The sequence below is a fragment of the Nesoenas mayeri genome (genome assembly GCF_963082525.1).
Source record: "Nesoenas mayeri genome assembly, chromosome: 15".
NCBI classification, from domain to species: Eukaryota; Metazoa; Chordata; class Aves; order Columbiformes; family Columbidae; genus Nesoenas; species Nesoenas mayeri.
In genome coordinates, this window is record NC_137559.1 from 10263170 (window position 1) to 10289249 (window position 26080).

General features: G+C 40.2%; 1 protein-coding gene across 4 annotated transcripts in view; it reads left to right on the forward strand.

The window, feature by feature from the left end:
• Window positions 1-26080, forward strand: part of CREBBP (CREB binding lysine acetyltransferase) — a 92384-nt gene that overhangs the window by 2168 nt on the left and 64136 nt on the right. For 3 of the 4 annotated variants that reach the window (XM_080353735.1, XM_080353738.1, XM_080353736.1), the window contains exon 2: window positions 12214-12926. In XM_080353735.1, the coding sequence (XP_080209861.1) occupies window positions 12214-12926 (713 nt within the window). The remainder of the gene's footprint in view (window positions 1-12213; window positions 12927-26080) is intronic. The other variant, XM_080353737.1, reaches the window with a different exon arrangement.

Here is a 26080-nt window from a genome sequence, read left to right on the forward strand (position 1 = left end):
AACTCAGGAAAAGCAGTTTTTCTTTAATTCTTCAGCTCGGCATTTTAGACTCTACTGGTAGCCAGTGAAAGATGTTTGAAGCGGTGTCTTTTTTTTCCCTTTTTTGAAGTTCACTTGGTCTGTTCTGGAATGCTTCAGTCATAATTACGTCCTGTTCAGCAAGTTCTAATGTGTCTCAGTGAGCTCTGTGCGGTGCCTGATATGTAAACTCCAGCATCCGCATAAAGTTTTGCGTGGCTGAAGGGGCCTTTGGTCACCAGGGACGGCAAACCACAGGTTGTATTTTGAACGAGCAGAATTGTGTCTGTAGCGTTCTGTCATCATCCCTGTGTTCTTCAGGCAAAAATGCCTTTCTGCTTGAGAGTGCAGGTAATGTGTGTGCACTTTAAAGTGCTTTTTCCAAAAAAAATCTCTTTAGGTGTGTTGCCAGCAGCAAATGTTGCTTGTTGAAAGATTGTTGAACATTTCTGTGCATTGTAGCAGGCAATACAAATAGTTTGAGTAGCGACTGCTATCGAATACCTGCTCCTGAACCTAAACCAGAATGGAAAAGTTACGTTGCAACTTGGGAAGTTGCCTTTGTGACCAGAGATGCTGGGGGAGATGGGTTTGAAGTTTGCACCCTGAACAGGCAGTAAGTTATGTGTTGGATAACTGAATTGTAATTGCAGTCCTAAACCTGCGGTGTTTGATACCGCAGCTTGCGTGAGTGGGACGTGCTTTAAAAGATGTTGCGTTAGGCCCGGCTGTGCAGTTCTGTTGCTGAACAGTCAGGCTCCGAGCCTGCAAATGCTTGTAGTCGAGCACAGCGATGCGATGGCGGAGGGTCTGACGGCAGGCCTGAACATTCGGCAGAAAGCATCTGCTCATCCGTGTTTATATTTCACTTTATGCTTTGATGCGGTGATGTTAAGCAACTTCTTTTGTCAGGGCAAATTTTAGCTGCCTTTAATCTTTCTGGTAAAAATAGCTCCTCAGCTTACCGGAGTGAACTTTGTGCAATTGAAATTCTCTACTTACGTTGTGAAAATGCGGCCTTTCGTGTTAAACTTAAGTGGCTAAATCAAGTGTGTGGTTTTGGAGAAGGGAGTAGCCATGAAAGGATAACAGAAACGTGTACTGTGACCATCGTTAAGTTTTATGATAGTCAACGTTTTGCAGTTGTCCAGTTGCTCTTTAAATGAATAAAGGAGGTTAAGACTTAGGGCTGTTAACTTAGCTTGCCACTGCTGTACAGCATTGAACCAGCTGACTCTTATGGTAAAATGTCCATGGGAAAGATTTTTTTTCCTTGTCTAGCCACGTAGTAGTAGTGCTTTTGTCTAATTACCGCTTTATTAGGTACACAGTATTTTTCATACCTAAGCATTTGTCTCTTCTCTAACTGTTACAAGGTATTCTTATCTAGTGTGCTGCAGAATAAACAAGAGACTTACATGAAAAGTAGAATTACAGTAACTGTGGCCATGGCAGTATATCATTTTAAGGTTGAGTGTCGTGATTACTTTGCATGTTGCTGCCATTGGTCCTCCGGCAGAATATACAGTGAACTGGCAGCGTTCTTGAGTTGGTCTTGGTCTGAACTCTGTGCACAGATTGTGAAAAACGTGCTAGGATGGAGAAGCAGCAAACCTGGCATTCGTCAGGTGCCCCTTCCCCGTGGTTCTGCGGGTAGCTTGGGGGTGGTCTGCATTGCCATGCAAGTAATGCCTCGCTGCATCAGTTACGTACCCTGCAGCCTTCGGCTGTGCTGGTTCCAGTAACGACAAATCATAATTGGGGCCAGAGCAGAGGGTGTTCTTAACTGTGTTATGAGTTAATGAATTTGTAAAATAAGTGAAGCTGGAAAGAAGGTGAGATGAGCAGCTTCAAAAGTCCGTCAGAGCTGCATTTTCACTTTACACTTTCTTGTGTCTGTGGTTTGGATTCCCCCCCCTCCACCCCACACAACTTCAGGAACAGTACGGCTGCTGCTGCAAGAGCTGCAGGCTGAGATCTTTGGTAGTTCACGTTCTCTTTACAGCCCAGCGTGTTAGTATCTTAGTGCCTGTGTTTGAAAACCGGGGAAAGACCGGCCTTGTCGCACGTTGCTTTGTACGTGCCGAGATAAGCAGATCTCTGGCCAACTCCCAGCGAGCTGCAGAACTTCACAGAAGGGAGTTTGTGTCAATACGCAGCCTGATTTGATCTTGCTCTCCTCCCAAAAAGCAGGTATATTTCAGTGGCTTTAGTTTTTAGTCTTAAAAGGGGTGGACTACCTTGAAAACAAAGTCGCTAAAGGAGAGGCAAGTGTTTTTAAGCTTATGTTCACGTTCTTAGCTGAGATTCTGAGTGGAACTGACATCTTGGTGATGTAAAACCAGATTTTGTTTGTACGCATGAAAGCATTAGTACATATGTTTTAGAAGGGTTCATTCCTGCATAGCTGCAAAGTTTCATGGAAGCCTGTTTAATCGGTCTGCTCTGGTTTTAGATGGCGTACACAAAACTTTCATGTCAGTTGTGTGCTCTCACAGTAAGAATTGCTTTTATACACATGCTTTCTCCATCCATTCCTGGAATAAGAAAAAGGGTAATTCTGTTAAGTGAACAGACTTAGATTTATAAACAGAAAACTGGGAGGAAGAAATGTTTCCTCTGGAAGGATGTAGGTGAAGGAGTGAGTGTGGTTGTAAGGATTTCATGGGAATGTCCTTTGCTTTGTGGTACTGGCACCATAACTAGCTGGGATGGCAAAAAACGTGGGGTGATATTTCATGGCGGTACTGTTTCTTAAGACTTTACCGTATACATATATTGATGGGGGGTCGTGAATGGGAAGTCGTGATGCCAAGCAAAAATGTTTACTTTGAGCTGTGTTAAGTTTGATACAAGCTGTTGGGGTTTTTTTTCACCTTAAGTGACCGACCTGCGTAACGTCATGCCTGCAGTTGTAATGTGGGACAGGAGATTTGTACGGTTAGAAGTTGTCTCATTTATTGATAGTCTAGGGCAGCTAATTCTTATCAATTCATGAAGCATTGCTGATAGCAAGTTATTGTATACTTTCTCATTGTTTGGGTTTTTGAATAGATTTTTCCAAGGAGTTTGACTGTAACATCTGTGTGAGATGAAAAGTTGAGCAGATGATCTGCCAACCTGATTTTATGTGGCAGTCCTGCAGTTGTGCCCTTTCCTTTTTTGAAATTCATACTTTGGAGTGATAATTGCCTGTGTGCTTGGGAGTTTATCACGTTGATTCCTTCCTCCTTCGTCATGACTTAAAATTAGTGTGGTAAGCACTGTCTTGCGCTGTGGCTCCTGGAGGAGCCCTGCCAGCAGCAGGCAGGAATAAAGGCTGTGCTCGGGGGGTCAGTCTTTGTTGTACCCCAGAGATCTCTTGATAGCTTGTGAAATCATTCCCAGTTCTCTGTTGCAGATTATTCACTTTCTAGTCTGTCTGAATGTTCCTTGGAGTCGTAGTCCAGTGCCATTAGTTATTTCTACAGCAACATGCTGTGTTTTGTTGTTGTATCTGGAACCTCACGCTAAAAAAAATACACCTGTTCTTGGTGTCTGTTTTTATTAGAGATTTTGCTGTCTGTTGTTACCTACTAATAAAGAAGAACATGATCAAAAATCTCAGCCTGTTAGCAAGATAGTGCAGGGTAATGTGAAATTGGGGCGAGGGGGTAGTTGAAAAACAGGATTTGAATAATTCTGGGGTTTGTTCTTATACAACGAAAAAGCATGTGGGATAGCTTAGAAATCTAACACTTCCATCTTAATTTGGTTTACACTTTCAAGAATTTTTGCTTTGTAAGTCTTCATTTTAACATATGTTATGCTTTCCATCTGTCTTTTCAGATGTCTAAGATACAGAGAGAACGTAAATCTTTTATTTGGAAAAATGTCTTTAATAGCCATGTCTCAACAAATACTATCAAGTATTGTGCAAAACCATAGTGTGAATCAAAAGAAAACTGAAACTCCTATTATCGCTGGTAATTCGCAGTCATAACTCAGGGTCTAAATCTTTTAACTTATAGTCTTCAAAAGCTTGACTTCATCTTCCCTTTCCTCTTATTCACCACCATTGAGAAATAAGGATCTTATTTGGAACATTGGACAAATACAGTAGCCCTGATTTGCAGTAACTTCGTGTGTGTGTATGTATTTTTATTAATACATATGTAAGTCTGTAAAATAATTTCTACTTTTCTGAGGGTCATCTTTAGTGCTGTGGGAGCTTCTTCAAGGGGACAGCGTTGTCAAAATGAGTTGCTCTTTCTAGGTGATATGCCTTTCAGTCTCACAGGTAGATGTTATTTCGTTGCTGCTGTTAGACATCTCCGGGGCAGACACCGGAGCTAGCTGCTTTCTGTTGCACAGGGGAAGGAAAATGAAATATTAGAGTCCAACTGCTGTCCGTGTGTGTCACACCTGAAGACCACGAGCTTCTCTCTTGCTCTGCGCAACTTTACCGCTGCCGGTACTTTGATAGTGGGTGTTGTTGATGACGTAGCTTCTGTGTCATCTCCTGTGTAGTTTCACCTAATGGAGCAAAGAAACTTGGAAATTACCGAGCGACTTGAATTCAGTAAGTACTGAATGTAAATCTGTTTTTGTAGTAGCTGTGAAGTTTTTTTTTCCTAAGGTTCATAAACTCCTTTAAGGAAAATATTAATGAAAATAATTTAGAACAGCCTCATCTCACTGAAATTAATGCTTTAAAGAAAGCAAATTTGTGAGGGCACTGTTTTTTCTGTATTCAGTCAGTTACGGTTGGAAGCTTTTGTTGGAGCGAAATATATAAAAATCGTTAGCTTTAAGCACATGTCTGACGTTGCTTACTTGTGAGCGTTTGGTTTATTTTGTGCGGTGTCTTCTTGCGCAGCTGAATTTGAGTTGCCAAGCAAACAACCCTTCACTTATAATTTGGTATCAGAAATAGGGAGGAAAAAGTGGCATTAAAACAAAGATAATGGAAACACACTTTTTGCAGCTATTACACATCATAAAGGAGACACAGAACTTGCCTGTTTCCTAGTGATCTTGCATAACATTGTGTCTGTTTCATAATACTACTTCAGGTACAGATTGATTGTTGCTATTTTAGCCTTAGCAGAATAGGCCTGTGCTTCTGTTACAGAAGGTGCACAAAGGTGGGAACTTCGAGAGAAGGACTCATGTTGGTGAAGGGGGTGTTAGAAACAGCCTGAGCTAGAAGGCAAAACCGAGCGTGGGAATCTTGCCACCGATGCTGTCAGTCATTGTGTGGTGATGGAGGGCTGAACAATTCGAAAGCTGAAACACCTTGTGTTGATATGTGTATTTAATAAGAAGTCTATGGCCAGGGAATGTCACAGTTAATGTTTATCAAGATAATTCCCATCTTTGTATGTTATCAGCTGATATTTTTTTCCAGATGTGCAGTGAGGGTGGCACAGCCTTAACACGAAGCAGTGGATCTGTCAGTTGTGTGAGCTAACCAAAGGCATTCACCTGTAAACTGTTTTGGTACAGACTCTGCATTTCATGCTGCCTTGAGCAAGTGCCCACTGTTAATTTTCAGATGATTCCTCTTTAAAGAGTCATCCTGAAATTAACTGTTTTGTCAGATGTTAAAACAGAGCAACAGAAAAGATGTGTGTGATAGGATGAGAAGCAGGTCTTGCTTCTGTTAATGTGCTGCAAAAACCCTGAGATATTTAATCTTCATCAGGATGATCTTGTAAAGGAGAAGCTGAGGTTACCGGTGTGGTGGTCTCCCAGTCTATGGGCAGATTGCCTCCTCTTCTTCTGTCTGCATTTCTGTTCTTACGGCAAAATTACTGAAGCCTTTTGGTCAGTAAGCGTGTGTAGCCTGGTTGCCACATGCAGTGTGACAGTAGGTATGTCCGTGTTGTTCTTACTGCTGGGTAGGATTTAAAGTTACTCACAAGAGCAGACACAGCAATAGTGTCAAAATAGCGAAGACACCTTGGGAAACAATTAAGAAGAAGAATGGTTGTGGAGAGACTCTGTAGGAGCAGAGGAGAACAAAGTCAGTCTATCATTTGCCTTCTGATGCTCCCAAGAACAGACTAGATCTTGGGCTGCTTCTGCTACACATTTTGAAGGTTATTTTGGTTTTATTCCCCTCTAGCATCTGGGACAAGATGAGAGACTAGCTTATCTGAATGCATTTTTCATATTTCTGTCTATTAACTTTGGTACCAGGTGCACTTAATGTGCCCTTATATGCTACTTCATTTGTAATAGTCAAACATTCAGGTAATCTGTGATTTTTCATTTTTTTGTTATTTTTTCTTTAGTGGAAGTGTAGTAGATCTGAAAATAGGGATTATTCCTGAAATAAGTTAGTATCTTAGGGTTTTTTGGACCTTCAACACAGATTGTATTTTCATTACGAGCACAGCAAAAGATAAATGGCAGAGACAATTTGGATAAGTCCAGTAGAGAGAAATTTGAGGTTATGGCATTGTGATACACAGTGTGCAAGTGGAAAGAGTGGTTAGGAACTAAACTCAGTGTAGCCAGGGAAGGATTTCAGTTTTTTTCTCCTTTCAGGGAAGTGAGAAAGAAGCCGGGAGCAGATCAGTTGGTCTTTCCTGTTATCAGGTAGTTGTCGTTAACACACACGTTCGTTGTGGTTATAGGGCATATAGATACATCCTGACCCGTGTGTCTGGTGTTTGGACTGGTGTCAGGAGGGTTTTTAAAACTGGATCAATAATACTGGTAGTATTGGAGTGGAGGTTAGAAGAGAACAGATTCTTTTTCATTAGCTTCTTGATTTGTTTGCTCTGTGTAATGAGCTTCAGTTTTGAAAAGTCACTTAATTGCTAAAATCTTACAAAAATGGATTGGAGGAGATTTTAGGAGCGTGGAGCTACTTTAAGATTAACTAGATTCTAAGATAATAGTGTTCCTTTTGGTTATTGGGTTGCACAAAATGGATCTAATTTAATTGATTTTAGGAACTGCTTAGTTACATGTCTACCCTGGATGGTGTTCATCTCATGGAGAATCATGCTTTGCCAGCAGACAAGTTGCAAAGGGAGTTTGGTGGAACGAATGCCTCCTCCTCAATCCCCCGTCCTGAAATCCCAGCCACGGGAAAGCAGGAGAACGCATGTGTTACATCATTTTCAAGAAAGACTAAAAGGCAAATAGGGGCAATTACAGACAGGTCAGCCTCCCTTCCCTCACTGGGAAGGTCATGGAGCAGCTGAGGTGAATTTAGTCAGGGGCTACCAAGGAGGTCAGAGTCACTTGCCCTTTGAGAAGAGGCTGAGGCTTGGCAGGCAAGTACCTAGAATGCCTAAAGGCAAGGCTCGTTCCTGCATATCGATTTATTTGAATTTTGACCAGTCCACTGACTTGCGAATGAACAAACCAGACTGTATTTCTTTGTCATCCCAATTGGAAGTAGTTCAAAAGATCAGACAGAAAGAAATTTAGTTAAACATCCAAATCTCTTATTATGCAAGCCATAACTTGTTGGGACTCATCCAGATGCCTGCTATTGGATCTTTCATTTCCCCGTCAGCCTTTAGGGTCTCCTTGCCCCAGCCAGGTCCCTCATCACTCAGTTTTTCAACCTGGTTGTTAAACACCGTGTTCTGAAAAAGAGATGCTATTCTCAAAGTCAAGGTCAGATGCATGTCAGTTTGCAGTCTTTCTACGTGTCTTGTTAGGTTAAGATGCTAATGTAAAGTTTCCGTACTGGAAATTTTATTTTTTCTATGAATGCATTGTTTAATTGCTCTGAAACATTAAATGCGCTAATTGTCTTTAATGAAACAATAAATTATAAAATCCTCAAACCTCGAAAGGAGGTTGGAATGGATGGCTGCACTAAACAGTATGACTATTGAGTTGAGTTACCTGACATTGAATTTAAGGGAATGGCTGGAGCTCTGAACTGTTGAGGCTTTGTCTGCTGGGGTCTGGCATGATTGAAAGAAGCCTTACAAAACAAAATTGGGCTCACTGAAATGTTGGCATGGAAGAAAGGCAGGGTGAAAATACTGCCTGTCTGCCGGGACTGCAGTGTGACTTCAGTGTCTGCTCCGTGGATGGGCGGTCAGAAGTTGGGACAGAAAAACTCCCCATCACATTTCAATGTAAAAAAATGAAACTGAGTTCGATGCTTCTCCTCCTGTTTGCTGTGTGATACCTTTACGATAATAAATCACTTAAAGAAATACCTTTGAGTCTTTGTCACCTTTGCAGGCTGATCTAATGGGGAAAAGAAATAGTGACATTGAAACAAGTTAATTGATTGTATTTGTATATTAAGAGTCTCCTGATAACAGTTACAAGTAGTGCTACAGATGAAAAAGTTCTGCCTGAAAATGCAGCACCTTTTCTTTTTTTCTTCTGAGAAGGCTTGGTAAGAAACAGAACATTTTTTTTTATTCTGGTTGCTGAAAGTGTTGTCCAGGAAGGCAGAAAACTGTGACATTTAAGCTCATAAAACTGAAATTAGGAGAGGGTGTGTCTCAAGTGTGGTTATCTTCTATGTTTGAAAAATAGATGCTCGCAAAATGCAAAATTCTCCAACTGGAAAAGGAGCCCTTTGAAGAGAGTGGGGGTGTTGTCGTTGCCTAGTACTTTTCCATCCCTTCCGAAATACAAGTTATTTGTTCTTTGGCTCTCTCCTGTTCAGAGGCCATTTGGTTTTATGTAACAGAGATAATGAAAGGTGTGAGGTTTAGGATCAGAAGTGCTGCGTTAGAGACGAGACGCTACGAGGTGGGTCTCTGTGGCCTTAGTCAGCTCTGCTGCTTCCTGTGCACTGAAATCAAACATGTGCCTGATGAGAGAAGGGGAACTGCCCTCCCGTAAAATAAAGACCACTTTTCTGTTCTCTGTGTGCTGGGTAAGTAGCAGGTTTGAGAGATGGAGCAGGTAGAAAGCTCGGTAATTAGAGTGGGACTTCTCTGTAGGTGAGTTTTGAGCGTTGCTTCAGATAACTATGTAAAGGCAAAGGCATCTCAGTTTTGTTGTGTTGTTTGGTTTTTTTTAGACTCTTGGTAGCTGTCATCGACTTGGAGAAATAGTTGAAGCGTTGGGGATGGGATTGGTTATGTTCTTTCCGTGAGGATGGGGGGCTGAGGTTCTTTTCATTTTGCTACCGGTAGAAGTGGGCAGCCTTAGTATGGCAGATTTTTATATGTGTAAGAATGCATTTATTATTTTTATAACTGCCAAGACAATCTCTTATCTGCATGGATTTGTTGCAGACATGCTCAAGTAGACTTTTGTTTTCCATTGTATTTTATAACTGTTGTAAAATACACCTTGTGTTGATGTTTTTAATGTACAAGTCTGATGAAAATATAAAAGCAGGAAGATTAATCATTACCTGAACGTTTGAATACTTAGTGAATTTTTACGTGGCCACTGTGCTGTTTACCTGCTTTCTGTTTTCCTGCTGGCAGAGCTGTAAACTTCCCGTGTCTAACCCTAATGTATAGCCTTCTTACAGGAGCTTAGGAGCGGTAGATTATTTTACGTTTGAAGAGGCAGCATTCCCAAACGCTTTCTTCACTCTTTTTGTAAACTGCAAAAACATTTCCCTTCCTTGGCAAGAATGTTAAGAGTCCAGCCAGCCAAATAAAAAAAATTGAGCACTTGTACTCCAACATCCCATTTTGAAATGCAACTGGAAAAAAGTACTCTTCTTTTTTTAAGCCACAGCAGCATCTTCCCTCTACACATTTTGTTACTTTTCCTCTGCTCTTGACCCTACATGTGCAGGCACACACGTCTTTTGTTATGAAATATTAACAATTTAGGTGTAGAAGCTTGGAAAAACACCATTTCAGGGGATTTACCCAAGTTGTCTGCACAAGCGCTGTGAACCTTGAACTTCCCAGCAAGGCAGGGTGACAAGAGCAGCCTAAGAAAGGTGAAGGCTCAGCCGTGGACCCTGTGTCACCAGCCGTGGTGACACACAAGCAGATGGCTTTGGGTGGGCTCCACGTGCAGCTCTGCCAAAGCAGGCCATGGGGTTAGAGAGGGATGGAAGGTTAAAAATAGTGGAATCTGGGAAAGAGGAAGGTGGAACCAAGATACAGAGGAGACCCAAATTGCAGCGTATAGTGAGCGCTGAGTGGTTGTGTGGGAAAGAGATGAAGCCATCGCTGAAAGGAATGTGGTTGAAGGTATACCAGGAGTTTCTGTTCAAGACAAGCTGAAAAGGTGAACTAAACAACTGAAGGGAAAGCCAGCAAGTAAGAGAGAAATTAAAAATACTTTAGTGACCCTAGCTAATGAAAACATTAGTTTGTTACTTCCCTGCTTGAAAGGGAGTAGTTGGTCTGTTCTGAGCTGTGGTGCATTTTGTTGTGGCCATTGTGATACAAGGCTGCAAGAATTCTTCAGAGCTTATTGACTTCAGTAGGTAACAGTGGCAGAATGTTGGCTCCTAAAGGACATGCTGCTGTGAGTGCTTCAAAACAGGCAGAACTTAATATTTTTGTGTATGTTTACTGTGACCATTTATGTAATTCATTGGCCATTGCAACACATGTAAAAATTAATTTTCTTCAGTTAGGTTGAATTGTAAATTTGAATGCTGATGAAATGCATTGTGCTGAAATGTGCTGGTAACGCATCTTAGCTTTGCGATACAGGTCAAGTGTTGTCGGGCTTTTGTTGTTTGTTTTCAAGGCAGTTAAGCGTGGTCCAGGCTGTCAGTGGCTGAACAATCATATGCTGCTTCTGCAACCCGAGTCCTGCACCAACTTTTTGTGGTTGAAGAGTGAATTAAACTTCAAAATAATGAAAGTTTTGCAGTGTTCTTATTTAGAAAATAACTTTTGTTTGATCTAATCTGGAAAAAAAATGAGTTTGTCTTGTTCACTGTTTGGTGCTGGGGTTTTTCAGGGCTAGCTTGGAGAGGGCAAAATAAAGTTTTCACACATTTTTGTTACTTTACACTAAAAAGTGGTTGTTTTAGATCACATCCTTGGACTGGAAAACTTCTCTGAGATGTGCTGTATGTTTGAACAGCGGCACTGCTTAATTGAGTATAGTCTGCTCACATGTTTGTTAATGTTGCTGTACTCTCTTGTCCTTATGTCTTCAGACATAACTTTGTTTTCACATGGAAGTACCTATATACAGTCAAGTAACTTCCTATTTTTTGTTACATACCAAAATAACATTGTTGCACAGACATCACTTATGACGTGCAGTAAACATTTGAGTGAACTTGAGCTACTCATTTTCAAAAACAACCCTCCACTTTTTGTCAGTCTGAATGTTGCAGCCAGGCAGAGCAGTTCCTTCAAGTGGCTTAATGAAGATTTGATTGATTTATTTTGCTCATCTGCAGAGTGTGTGGATTAGCTCTGTCAATATTGGGCATGATAAATGAGGGCTGGGCACTTAGAGAGCAATTTGAATTATTTGAGCTGTTCAGGGATCGAGAAGTGACTTGATTCAAGAGGCATTAGAAGGAGAAAATGCTGAGTGCCTTTTGGGATCTTCTGAGGCAGTGGATCATGGTACAAATCAATGACTAGAAACTGATGTTGGACACGTTTATAGATGAGACTGGGATCAAACTTACCGAAGAAGTAACTGTTGTCTTTTGATCAAGCCTGGAAGCCTTGCTGGGAGATGTTCTTTGACCATACACAACCATAAATTAGAAGGTTGAAGTAGGATTGCTGGGTGAAATGCAGTGGCCTGGGGTTGCGTAGGAGGTTGGAGAAGGTGATGTAATTGCTCTTCTGGAAGAGTAAATCAATAGGGAAAAAAACCAAAAAACAACTCAAAAAACCTGAAACAAAGCAAACAACAACAAAAATTTTTTTAAAAGGCGGGGGGTGGAGAATACCTTGATATTTCCGGTGCCTTCTTTTAGCCAAAACAAGAGAAATTGAGGAGTTAGGTTAGATTTGTGCCACCTGAATTTCTTAAGCTTGGTGCAATGTTTTGTCAAAAGTTTTGCAAAAAAACTCTACTTCTGGGCCAGTGCTTGACTCAGTCTGGTTGTGTGTGCACAGTGCGTGTCAGTGACTCCACTTCCTGAAGGGCTCTGGCGTTCGTGTCACAGGGACCCTCGCTCACTTGCTGTCAGCTTTGGGTCTTGGATAAAGATGTACCTTAGTGCGCGTCATTGTTTAAGACTAGTACAGCGCAGTGTGGATGAATATTTTACTCACTTGTTTGTCAAGTTTTTCTCACCTATATTTCTGTTTTAACTTGTAGATTTTGGATCTTTGTTTGACCTGGAAAATGATCTTCCTGATGAGCTGATCCCCAATGGCGAGTTGGGCCTTTTAAACAGCAGTGGGAACCTTGTTCCAGATGCAGCTTCCAAACACAAACAACTTTCCGAACTTCTAAGGGGAGGCAGCGGCTCTTCCTTAAACCCAGGAATTGGAAATGTGAACTCCAGTAGCCCTGTCCAGCAGGGAGTTGGCAGTCAAGTTCAAGGGCAACCGAACAGTGCTAATATCAGTAATCTGGGTGCTATGGGTAAGAGCCCTTTAAACCAAGGAGACTCTTCTGCTTCAGGCCTGGCAAAACAAGCAGCCAGCACCTCCGGACCTACCACACCCGCATCACAAACACTGAACTCTCAAGCACAAAAACAAGTGGGGATGGTGACGAGCAGCCCTGCAACATCACAGACTGGACCTGGGATATGTATGAATACTAATTTCAGTCAGACACACCAGAACCTTCTCAACAGTAATTCTGGTCACAATTTAATGAATCAGCCTCAGCAAGGACAAGGGCAGGTAATGAATGGATCTCTTGGGGCAGCTGGAAGAGGAAGGGGAGCAGGAATGCAATATTCTGCCCCTGCCATGCAGGGGAATGCAGGCAGTGTGCTGGCAGAGACTTTAACCCAAGTATCTCCACAGATGGCTGGTCACACCGGACTGAACACAGCACAGACAGGAGCAATGACTAAAGTATGTACTTATAATTTAATATATTCTATTTATTGCATTTGTTTTGTTTTGTTTTCCATACAGGTGTTTAGAAAAATGTAGTAGATTCTTTTCTGGAACAGAACCAAAGAATGTGCTTCCCTGGATCTGTAGTTTTGCATTTCAATCACTGGTGACATCATGAAAGAAAGATAATTGAAACAGTATTTCTCATGTAATCAGAAATGAAAGCACTTGTTGAAAGACACATCCTTGAAGTTAAAAGTTGGGTAGTATCTTAGCAGAGTGAATTGGAAAAGTGTAGCGTAATCCCGCACAAAGGAAGCGAATTATAATTTCTGTGCAGGATCTAGATTTAGCTTCCAGACAACAATATATTGTAAAGCAGTGTGAAAGTTGTTACAGAAATATTTGTAGATTGAAGGGAGATGTGTAGCAATTGGTACTCTTGTCCAGGACCACTGTCAACAGCTTTGCAGTAAATGTTTTTCAAATGTAGAGGGACTGGTCTGGAAACACTACATTCTGCATAGATTGCCAAGCTACTGCAAACTCTGTGTAAGGGGAGGGCAGGGTTTGGGCAAGAAGTCTCATTCAGTGACCATTGCAAATTGGGACAGGGTATATATACACCTGGAAGTATTTGCCTTTGTTTTGGGGTACTGCTCTAGTCCCTGCTTGATATAGGCATTGCTTTTGAGTTATTTTCCAGGCGTGAGCTTAGAGAAGGATTGTGATTGCTGGTGTTCCTGCCTTCTAATTGGAAAGCAGCGTGCCTCATCTCTTGTCTGTGCTGCTTTGGGTCCAGTTCCTTCCTGCAACTTTGATGGCAAACCAATCCTGTTCTGAAATGTAGAAAATTATAATTTAAACTCTGATATTTTATCTGTTCATACATCACTAGTCATTATTATTGTGGTTTATTAACATGTAAGTGTTAATTCATTAATGCATTGACAATCACAGGAAAAATTGCCTGGCATAGAAGAAATCAGGCTCTCTGAATAAATGCTGATGTCATTGTGGAGTGCCACATAGTTCACTTTAATTTTTGAAAATGAGAATGTAAAAAGCATTCTCTTGGCACTGGAGGAGATCTCTTTGCTTGAAGAACAGATGCTTGTGGTCTGAGTGAGGGTCATGTGAAAGAGGGTATAGCTGTCTACAGCCTCCAAATGGGCTAAATTTTTTGTGTGGATGACGTTGGTCTGCACAGGAAGAAACTCAGCTTATCTTTCATTTGGGTTTTTTTGCAGTTTGTGGGACGAGTGAGAAATTCTAATTATCTGACTTACTCTATAAACACAAGGTTATGTAAGTTCTTAGGAGCAGATTTTTCCCAGGCACTACATAGTCATCTGATGGAACTACCTTTTTTTTCCTTTTTTTTTTTTAAGTGATGTAACTCAAGTAGAATTGCCTCAAAGCAAAGAGACTTGCCTGTGGTCTTCATGTGACAGAGTATGAATGAATCTGGAGGAGGAGGTTCTGTGATGTCTTGGTTTCTTTCAAACAAACCCACCCTGGTGAAGAGTAGGTCAGCACTCAAATTCTGTTTTTCAAGCTGCAGATGGGATTCACCAGCTCAGGAAGATGACCTGGACTTTCTCAGTTAGCATATGCTCTAGAACTAAAAGTTAATTTGGACAAGGAACACGTTGCAAAAAGAATACTGGAAGTGTTCCTGTTACACATCTAATAGGTGGCCCTTGTACGCAGGGCTGTGCTCAGCGGTGGTGTTGCATTTCCAAAAGATTAGAGCAAAATTAGTGATTTCAAAAGTCCTTAGACGCAATGTTGTTTGGAGAAGCTGAAAAGGTAGGACCGTTTAATGACAGCATAAGTGATAAAATGGTGCTTCTGTGAAGGTGTTAGCACTTAAGAGAACTCAATTTTTAAAACTTGGCCAGCTTATAAAAATAGAAGAATTGGTGTTTTCCAGGGCTCCATCTCATGTTGAACAAGATGAAGCTAGAAAGCATTGCATGCGTTTTATATATATATATATACACCTCTTTTTTAAAAAACATTTTTCTTTATGTCTTAATTTTCTCTTGGTAAGAGAGCACGTGAGCTCAATATTTCATGTTTCCATTTGGGAACAAGTTACTTGTTCCCTCATTTTTCTCTTGACAAGCAAAAGTGTTCTCCATTTTTTCCTGTTCTCTTTAATAGACATTTGAGAATTGACATCCTCTTCCAGTCTCTTCCCACCCCACAGTTTATTGCCCCAATAGGATTATCAACTGTGATTGTATGTTAGCTTATTGATGTTCCAGTTGTGATCAAAGCTTTTAAGAAAAGTAAAGAAATATTTCAGTGTTTGTTCTTCTGAAACTGAAATTTCTGCTAAAGGAGAATGTGGGTTAGTTTGGTTTTTCACCTTCTGTTCCCTGATGTTTACTGCATAATATATACAGCTTAAAAGATTGGAAGAGCAGCAATAAAAATGGGGAGGCAGCTGAGCTGCCTCATAGTACATGTGCCTAACTTGACTAAATGGCTTGAAATGGAGCTGCCATCATGCTTGAAGAACTGTATCAAGGCTGGAAGTAAATTCTCTAGATGGTGACTGTAGCAATATATCCTAAGGTAAAGAAGGAGTTCTGAAATACAAATGCAGAAAAAAAAAATCCAAAATATCTTTTTAAGCCAAGATTTTCTTGTTATATTTAAAGTACGTAACGTGTATCACTGATTCACCTCATTCAAGCATGGCCCATTTTTCCATTTTTCTCGTTGGTGTGTTTATGGGCCGTATGCAGCACTCCTGACCCTTTATGGTTTGGGACCAGTTTTGTTGGGCAATACCTTGCTTCCTTGATGGTTTGCTCTAATCTTTTTTTAGTAAATGGCTAATCAAGGAAAGTCCATTGCTTTTTCTGTTTTTCTTTCTTGTGGCATGTTTTTATAAGCATTCTTTCTAGTAAGAGAAAAAGAAGGGGAAAAAAAATCCAGAATCTGATGCCTTCTCCTGCTTTCAGAAATAACTGTGATTCATTTCATCTGGAGCATTGTAAGCCAGTATTGTTAATTTTGAGCTGGACTTGCCATTTTAAGGAAACTCTTGAAAGAATGAAAATTATCCCAGAAATGAACATGATAACTCAAACTCATGAGTCATGTGCTTGCATAATTCGAAGGTGGCGCACAAACCTTGCCCCTATCCGATCAAAAAGGGAATGAAAAATAACTGATTCCCAATGTCAGAGGGCCATAGGGTGCTGACTTCAAGATGAATATTTTTCCATTGGTAGGGAGAGATTAAAGCAAAATATTTCCTCTATCTAGACAGACATGAGCAAAGGATTTAACGGATTTCATATGATCCTCCAGAAGAAGCAACCTGTCAATCCAAGTTAAACAATAACTATTAAAATAATAGTTTCGTTTTCTTGGGAGTATGTAGCATGTTCTTGATAGCCCAGAATATTTTTGGAAATAGGGAGTAGGGTAGTCCCTGCAAAGGTTTTGTGAATTTAAACATACAACAACTTAGTATAGCAAGGATTTGAATTCTTCACTGGCCACAGCTGTGCAGTTTGCGTATTTGTATTTATTTAGAGCCGCTGCTTTGTGATTTTGGCTTGTCCGAGATCATCTGTAAATCTTTGAGGAAACCTCTCTTCTATATTACTGTATATATCTCTGCTCCGTTCACTACCAGACTCCTTTCCTGTAACAATTTTGCTTGTAACTGTGGCATTGTGGCCCTGTTTTCTTGGACACCGCTACAAGGACAGCTTCATTTGACTGGGTTGGAATTCTTTAAAGAAATCTGCTTAAAAGAGCAGAAGGATTCTTCTTTGAACAATTACCACTTGGCGGGGGTAGAGGAACAGATCATCTTGTCACAGCAATTCCCGGAGTAGCAGAATTGACCTTTTATGTTGTGCCGTGCTTTTTGTGCTGTGCGTTAAGTCCAGAAAACGTGTTCAAACCATCTAGAAAATATTTTTAAATTAGAGGGGTTTTTAAGATTGTTGATTGTCAAACACTTTAAGCAGTAGCAGAACTAAGCAGATGGTCTGTTGCTCCCGTAGAAGTGAGCACTTCAATGCAAGCATGCTCTGTGCATCGTACTCTCCTGTTGTGAGAGTTCATCTTTCTCAAATGAGGGAGACGGAGCCTCTTTGTGGCTGGCAAGAGCTTGAAGTTGTGTTTCTGTAGATTAGATGTTGTATAGTCTCTTGCTGAGATGCATTCCCCTCGTCATAACACTGCTAGCAAAGCCTGTGGAAAATCGGAAGAATATTTTGGGAAGTTCCCATTTATTTTGTATGGTACTCAAAGTTCCTTTTTGCGCTCTGTTGAGAGTTTTGGACAGTGATTCACCTAATTGATACTTCTGCTTTTTCCCTTAAGTAGTAGTAAAGTCCCATTGAAATGAGTAGGACTCTCAAATGTTTTCTTTTTCATGTGTTTCCAAGGTGCAGTGCCTCCTTACACTATTCTGTAAGGAATCACCTTTTCTTCGGTAACTTCAGAGCCCTTTTACTCAAGTAAGGATGTGCTGGTACCCAGCAGCGGAAACTTGGGAACAAATCCTGGAGTTGTGTGTGGCTGATGATCTGCAGAAGCTGTTGCTTTGAAGCTGTAGGGAAACTACAGCATGCTGGGGGCTCTTCTCAAAGTGATTTTCTATATAGAATTAATAAACCCACCTCAAAGTTACATTTCTTTCTGAAAGGTGCAGTTTAATCAAACATGTTATTGGGCTCTGCATGCCCCATAAAAGGATGTAATTGTTCGGTCAGATCGTAGTCTCAGTCTATAAAGAGATCAGGAGAAAATGGGTATGTACTTTCATACATAGTTAGGAGGATTACAACATTATTGGATTTTTGTAAAATGCCTTTTCAAGATTCTAGATTTTAAGTAACCTTATGCTACAAACTTTGAAAGTTGTAGAGGAAAATATTTGTATTGATGTAAACTAGAACCTGCCTGGCAGGGAGGCACTGATGGAAAAGCTGATCTGGCTGGCAGATCTTCCAATGTAGTGTTTCAGATGATCTGGTAGTAGTGAGTTTAGATGCAGAGTTCAAAGTGCTGTGTGCAAGTGATGAATTTTCTTTACTTGTGCATTTATGTATTTAACTGGAAGTTGGTACCAGTAGTAGGATTCGTACAGATTAAAAATTGGTACAGAATCGTACAGATTAAAAATATCACTAACTGTGCAAAAATAGACCTAATATGCTGGATTTCTGCATACAAATTCAGAGCAATCTTTTATCTTAACTGCATTGGCCTAATTAATTTGAATGGGGCATGTGGTCAACCTTGTTGTAGTTAAAATAGCCACATGACAATGCAAGTTGCAGTTGTAGTTTTAGATTAAAGATGAGGAGAAACTCTTACCAGAAGAGAACTTCAGAAAACTGTAATTTTTATGTCTACCCAGAGAATAACCAGCTGTCTCTTTGCCTTTATTTTTTTTTCTTTTTTTTTTTGGTTGGTTTGTTTGGTTTTTGGTTTGTTTGTTTTTAATTGCTGAGCTATAAAAGAACTGAATTCTGTTATTTGTTGTTTGTTGGCGGGGGGTATTACAGTACATGTGCCTTTCACAAGCACGTTTGCAATTTTGCTCCCTATGGTTGTTCACTGAGTGGAGTTTTGGTGTTGGAGATTAATCTTGAATATATTTAATAAGATAATGAACTACTCTAAAGAGCAACAGTTCTGATACAGACTTAAGTTGTATATGTAGTTATGTTGCTTGACTCAGTGTTTTGAGGAATCTGTACTAAGGCAAGTTTATGGTGAGAAAAGATGAAGCGAATTATTTAAACAGATTACCCAGTTGATTTTGCTGAGTACCAGGTTTAGATACACTTGTTGATTGTGAACTAAGTCGGCTGAAGATGTTCTCATTCCTTTGCAGTTCTGTGTGTTTTAGCAAACTGCTGGTGCTGTTTGTTTTCCTGGTGACTCTCAATCTGTCTGAGGCTGCCTGAATTGTTTTAACGTGATTTGCAGTTAATTTGCTTCTCATCCTCGAAGTTGTCCGTTCAAGGCTGCCGAGCTGTCTCCCAGCAGACCATGCCTCTGGCAAACACAAATAGCCAGTCCACGATGTAGTCCAAATAATGCTGCTTCCCAGTTTCAGGGGACTCTTAATAATGTTACGGACTTGACCAGAGTTGCTTGGTTCTTTGTTGAATAGCTGTCACCAAAACAACATTTTTAGTGAGAAGAGACATATGTGCTTTTATAATAATACAAACAGAAGAAGGATATAAATATATAGAAACATGTAACAGCAAAACACACTGACTTGTAGTAAAATTAAAATACCTGTAATGCAGTTTTGTTTTGAAACTTGACCATGCAGAGTGGTACTCTGCAGGTGAGTTTGATATGCCATAGAGGTTTGGTGACTTAAAAAGCTCACTCACCACAGCTACTACTCCTGGCACCTGAAACGGAGTTGTTTCCTATTTCTAGTACATGAGTTACCTGTTGTTTGCAGTTGTGCAATGCCACTGGAGATCTCTGAAGCGATAGGCACTTGGCTTCTGTCCTCTGCTTGAGCAGATACCTGGGTTCCATCTGGCTCTTGCTCTGCAAGGTGGATGCTGCCTTCACAGAGGCAGGCTGCGGCTTAGTGTTCCCTCCATGTATTGCCAACTCAGGCGATAAGCTTAAAACTTGAAACGCTCGACTCTGTTCACTTATGTTGGCTTATCATCTGGCTCACAAAATGAAATGTTGGTACTAACTTTTCAGAGCAGAATTTTGATACTGTGGTATCACAACACAGATGTTGAGCATTTTGTCACACTCCGTCAAATTGATTACCGTCTTGTCATTCTTCAATTCTTATTGTTGGAATGGGGTTTATTTCTAAGTAGTGTATCTGAAAGAAGGTTTTGGAAGTGAAACTAGTGGAGCAACTGGTTCTTTTGGAAGCCACAGTTTGAAAGCAAGATTTCTAGTGGGTTATCTTTTCTGGTTTATTAAAACGACAAAGCAAACTTCCAAGTCCTTAATAACAGATGTGACTGAAATTATTTCTTTCAAGTTTTTAGACTGTTTTCACCTATCTTCCTGCTGCCGTTCATAGTTTGTTGGTTTTTATTTTTCAATATACAGGTAAAAATGACTCAGAGGGAGAAAAACTTAAATGTCTGTGTGTAAAAGTTGCGAAATGCCTGGTTACTTCATTAAGAAGGAAATGTCTTTGTCATAGTAATTTTCTTAATAGACTTGGATCATGCACATAGATACTACTGCACGAGAACATTTCTGATGACAGGACCTTTTAGAAAGTTTCAAAACTTCTCCTTACTTAAAATGATAAACTTAATATTTGTACTTGATACTGAGCTGTGATTATATTGGGAATCCTGTAATTGGAAGTACCTACAGAAATGTGTCAAAGCAGCTGATGTTATGGTCTGAAAACTAAATGCTGGTGGTGTGCTTCCTTAGAAAAAAGGCAATGCAGGAAACTTGGAAAATTACCTATAGCATGATGCAGACTGTGTCAGCTCACCAAGAAGCGGATCAGGAGTGGAGAAGCGGTGAGAGAAGACAGTTCTCGTGCTGTGGCTTCCACAAGAGAAAGAAGACCCTTTGTTGAAGTACAAATTGGACAAATTTTGAAATCCCCTCACTTAGGGGGTTAAGATTTCAATAGAAGAGGCCACACTTGCGCATGCCCAAGACTACTTTATAGCAGGCAGGCTGTTTTTTTCACTAATGTGGCATTTGTAGTTTGATTTTGCACCTTTGTCTGTTGGCTTTGAATGGCATGTGCTCATTTCTCCTCCCCACCCTTCTCCTTCTTGCTACAGTAGAGAGTATTTACTCCAGAAATTGCTGTGACTGGGGAGGGAGGTGGCATACTAAGCTTATTGTTTGTGTTTTAACTGTTTGTATGTATTCCAAGCAATGGCTTTAATTTTAAGGCCAGAAATACTTTGTGGAATTGAGATTTAGATGAATGAAGATTTCAGATGATTTTTGAACTCCTGATGCCACAAAAACTATCTCTAAGTAGCATCCGGAATGTTGGTACTTACATGTTCCAAAGATGTGCAAGCCCCAAAGTGACCGTTGTATTCTTTGGTAGGTGTACGTACGAATGTGTTTTAGGTTTGGTAAATTAGAAGCATACTGTGCCATAAAAGGGATTCAGTAGTGCCTTTGTTTTAGAATGAATCATAGTGAAAATACAGCATGTTAAATATAGGAGCACCCTGGCCAAAAGGATCTATTAAATGGACTTTTAGAAAACAGCAGTAAATAGATTATTTAGCAGTGTCTGAGAGGTGCTGCTGTTTAGGGACGGAAAGGTTTTGTGCTTTCAGAGTGACTGCAGCATGGTGCTGTCCTATCTGTATGGTATTATTATTATTTTTTCTTTTTAAGAGGGTTTTTAAAAGCAAATGAAAAACAAATGCCCTTTGAAACTTTTGGCAAATGGACTAGATTAAATAACTGCTTTTACAATGGGAGGATCTCTGTACCCTGGAGATGGAAAACTGTTGGCACACCACAGGTCGAAGATGGAATTTCATTCTTGGATTGAGCTGTGTTTGCTTCCCTAGTCTGATATTGGGATCTGGGGTTAAAATACATTTCTGGATAATACTGTGTGCAGGCTGTTATCCGTGAGAAGTATCTGTGTACAGGCCTAGTTTGTTACCACTGATCAATTTTAAACATGTGTTTAAAAACGTATGAATCAGATCTTACCTTGTGGAAAAACCTATTGAGAAGTCTCTTGATAGCTTCGCGCAAATTCTTCAGTCTTCAAGGAGAGCATGTTTCTACAGAAAGACTGGAGATTTCAAGGTAGTTCTTCAAATCAGTGTGGTGTTTCAAAATAAACATACTTGGCTCTTGGAGTTATTTAAAAATCATTTCAGCAGTGTAAATTATTTATAGTTATGTTTCTCCTTAGCTACTGTTAATGTCAGGCTATGATATTTGTGCTAAGTGGTTGTTTTGAGTAAGCTATATTGATTTTTTTTTTTTAATGTATTCAATGTAACCTGTAGTGTAAATTTGTTTCTTGTCTATTTGATTTCCCTTCCCCCACAGGCTTGGATTTAAATAGAATAATTACTTCTTTTAGAAGACGAGTCCCTCCCCTCAGTGTATCCATTTTTCCTTTAGGTTTCATGTCTGCCAAGGAGAGTACGTACTGTAAAAAAACAGAAACATAATACCTCTTTTCATTATATTTTTGAGACACCTTTCTTGTTGGTGTTACTCTGTAGAGCTGTTATTGCCTTTTTCCCATCTCTGTAGAATATTGCATCACACAGACTGCCCGATAATCTATCTTTGGCCAGCTTCTGGGAGATAAATGGGAAATAATCTCTGAAATAGTGCTACTGTTTTTCTTACCAAAACAGTTAATTCCTTATACTAAATTTTTGAAGCATGACTTGTTCTCCTTTTCCTTGACTCTCACCAGCCAACTATAGGAACTCCAGAACGGCTGAGATGCCAGCAGACACATCTGTAAATTCTTTTGTGGCCTGTTGGGTACATTTCGAAAGGCTAATATCTATGATGCAGAAAATAAAGGAGGAAGCACAACCTTTGTATTGAGATTTGCTGTTGGTTTAGAAACCGGCATTTAGCTTAGTGCTGATGAAGTACAGGAATTGGGAGGGGACAGGGCTATTTGGGTTGAGATCCTGTGTTGTAAAATTCTGTTTTGATGTGACTATAAATGTGTTTTAGTACACACATCTGGAAGTAAGTCATAACGATTTTGGCCTGTGAATATACAATCAGGTATCTGTAGAGGTATATCTTAACTGAATTTCAGACTTTCAAAATCCTCTTTTTAACCGTTGTTGAATTAGTGTTTGCATTGAAACGAGATTTCCTTGATGAAACGAACCTTTGAAACATCTTTAGTTAATTTTGCGGTTCTGGTTAACTTTCTATTCTTATGTAGTAAGAATAGTTCTTTATCTGAAGAAAGCTACTCTTTCTGCTTGACACCCATGAAAGCTCTTGAAGCAATTGGAGTACATTGATCAATTGTGGCTAATTATCCATTAGAGCTTTGAAGTTTTTATTTGCAGAGGTTACTCCCATTTAAAAATAAGCCTTCTGAGCTTTATTTTTTGTTTGTAAGTACAACAGTGATGCTCTGTGCAGAAATTACTTTGATTCTTCCTATAGCCCTCAGGCTCCTGCAGAATTTTTGAGACACTTTCTTTAGACATAAACACAGTGCAAGCATATGATTATTTTGGTTTGGGTTTGGGTTTTTTGGGTTTTTTTTTGTTGGTTTGGTTTTTTGTGGAAAAGGTGAATTTCTAGTTAAATATATTAAAAGAGTTTGTTCTCTATGTATCAAATCAAGTGTAAAGAGTGTTTTCCCACAAAATTCTGTTGTTTCTGTATCACTAATTATGTAGAAACATTTGTATATTCAAGTGATCTTATTCCACTGGAATACTTAAATTTGTCTTTGACCTCTGAAATGCTTGGAAGAGAATTTAAAATCTTATTACAAGTGGTAGTAAAACACCTAGCTTCTTCTCAATGGGATTTAAAAAGTTTTGTTTCTAGCTTTATCAAATCTTTCATCCTGTAATAAAGGATGAAGTAAATTACAGTTATTCCTGGGCATCTGGGTGTTTTTCTTTGAGTTAGTTTCCTACTGAAGAGCAAGACGCTCCAATGCTTTGTGACTCCGTTGCGGGAGGCTGCTGGGTTCACTGACAGAGGTGGGAGAGGGGAGACCTTGAGCACAGCCACAGCTTCCTCTGGGCACTGCTGGCCAGATCACAATTTAAATCTCAAACCTGATTCTTGAAATGTTACTTTTTAAAGGCATTCTTGTTACTCATTGACTTTAAAAGCGAGGATTTTTAAATTAGTGTTTTTGTCAAACCGCCAGATCTGCAGATTGGTTTAGGTGAGGTGCTCTCACCTCAGCTGAGATGATAGGATGATAGGATGATAGGATTGCCACCATTCTTGCACTGAAATGGAATTCACTTTTTTCTTCTTCTTTTTTTTTTTTTTTGGTAGCGCCACTGGCTTTCTGCCATAAAATGATTAATCTTTTCCTTGCTTCTCCATCTGTCCCTCTGGCATATACATTCCAAGCACCATGGTGACTTTTTTTTGGAACACATTACTATAGGATGAAATAGTAATTAGTGGAGACTTACTTTTTTTTTTTGTCAGTAAACAGATACAAGATGATGCCAGCATAGTAAAGAAAGCCTGTCTTGTCTTTCCCACTTCACAGATGAACATAAATTCCTAATGGACCTATCTTTCACACTTCTCTGAGAGCCTTAATCAGTTAGGTGGACCTTGCTTCGTGGTAGAGGTTTGTGTTTCATGCCAGAGGGAGATAAGAGTCCAAAGTGCGAAGTCCTCGGCGCGTGCGTGGCTGGAATGCTGCTCTTGTGCGCTGAGCGTGCGAGCAAAGCGGCTGGTGGAGCCACGGCCATCGCACAGTGGGCTGATGGGGGATCAACCCCAGGTGGCTGATGCCAGGTCACAGTAGCTCTGAAACTTGTGTGTGTTAAACTCACCTGGGAACCTGTGGTGAAGTGGTGCAGGTGGCAAAGCAGAGCTCTCTGTCTCTCATAGAGTTACCACTCTGGAATGCCATAATAAGCCTTTTGAAAGCAGCTCTGTCCTCTTTTGCTGTTGCTTGCGAGCAGTATTGGAAGGAGCTGGGTTATCTGTCAGTCTGGATTTCTGATGTTGCTCCATTACTTAGAGAAGATCTACTCTTGCCTTCACAGTACTTTGTATACTTTAATAGATAACTTCTGAACATCTGAGACGCCTGACGGCTTGATTCCCTTGTCTTGAGAGAAAGATAAGAAAGATCAACAGGAAGAAAGTTAGAATTATTCAAGCCAAGCAGAGTGACACACTTCTTGGTAGCAAAAACTTTTCAATGGATGGGAAGAGACAAGAGGAATAAAATGCTGAGCTTTTTAACCAAGATGTGTGTTGAAAGCCCAAGCTGGAAGTAGGTATAATTTGATGACAAGGGATTTGAATAATGAAGTATTATGTGACTGGTTTTGGTGAGGCCCATAAAAGAGGGAAGTAAAGGGTGCATGGGATTGCACAGCTTGGTGGTGGCAGCAAGTACAGAAGATGTTCTGAATCATCCCTGTCTGTAGTGACTTACGACAGTGATAGCTTGGAGGCAGGAGCAGTATCCCATTTCTGTATACCCCCTCATTCTGTTCGTTGCAAACCCAGAGGATGCTTCTTGGATCATAGCGGGAAGTGCAGAATTTCCAGTTCGTGCCAGCTTCCTTTTTTTTTAAAAAAAAAAAAAAAGGAAGAAGAAAAGTATCACTAATGTATTGGCCATGTAGTAGGGGGTTTGGGATGAAGCATGTGAGACAGGAGCAGGAATGGCTCTAGAAGGGTTGTATTATTTATGCACAGTTGCTCAGCTCAGGCCTTCAGACAGCTGAATCATAGTTCATAGGCAGCTTTTGAAAGGTGGAACTAGTTATTGTCTCCTCAGCATTTAGCATGTTATTTCACACTGGGTTGTTTCAGTGATACAACAGGAGCAAGTAGGGGGAACATCCTTCCTTGCAAGTACAAGGGATTCAGAAGAAGGCTGTGGTGAGTGACAACTATGTCTTACTAAAGCAAATTATACTGTTGAGCAGTCACACTCTCACGTATGCAACTCTTCAACACCACTGTTAATTTGTGAAGAACTGGCCTTTTATCAAAACAGATCATATCTAGGATCCCTCTGCTCTCTCTCTCTTAATTACAACATGCATGTTCTGTTCTCTGAAATAATTTAAATTGTTAATCTGGGGCTTACAGTTAAATTGATTTTTAGCTTTTGTACCATAGACTTGGTCCAGAATAATGTAAGGACAGTGGTAGCTCTCTCAAAGGCTGTCTGTGTGTCTTCCTCCTTATAACTGTTTTGTCAGATTCAGAGGTATGGGGACAGTTTGGTAGGAAAAAAGGCTATGACCTTCCTATTTTTCTGTTGCCAGAACAGATATGAGGGCAGCATGACCAGCAGGTTTGCTGTGTATCCTCACACTGCCGCTATAGAGGCTGTAGATCTTCACAGCACCCTCTCCAAGGGTCTTCTAAACCATTTCCTGTTGTGCTTTCAGCTCCTTCCCATGTCCTCAGATAATTTTTCTGAGGTGCTGAGAGGACAAACCTGGCAATGAGGG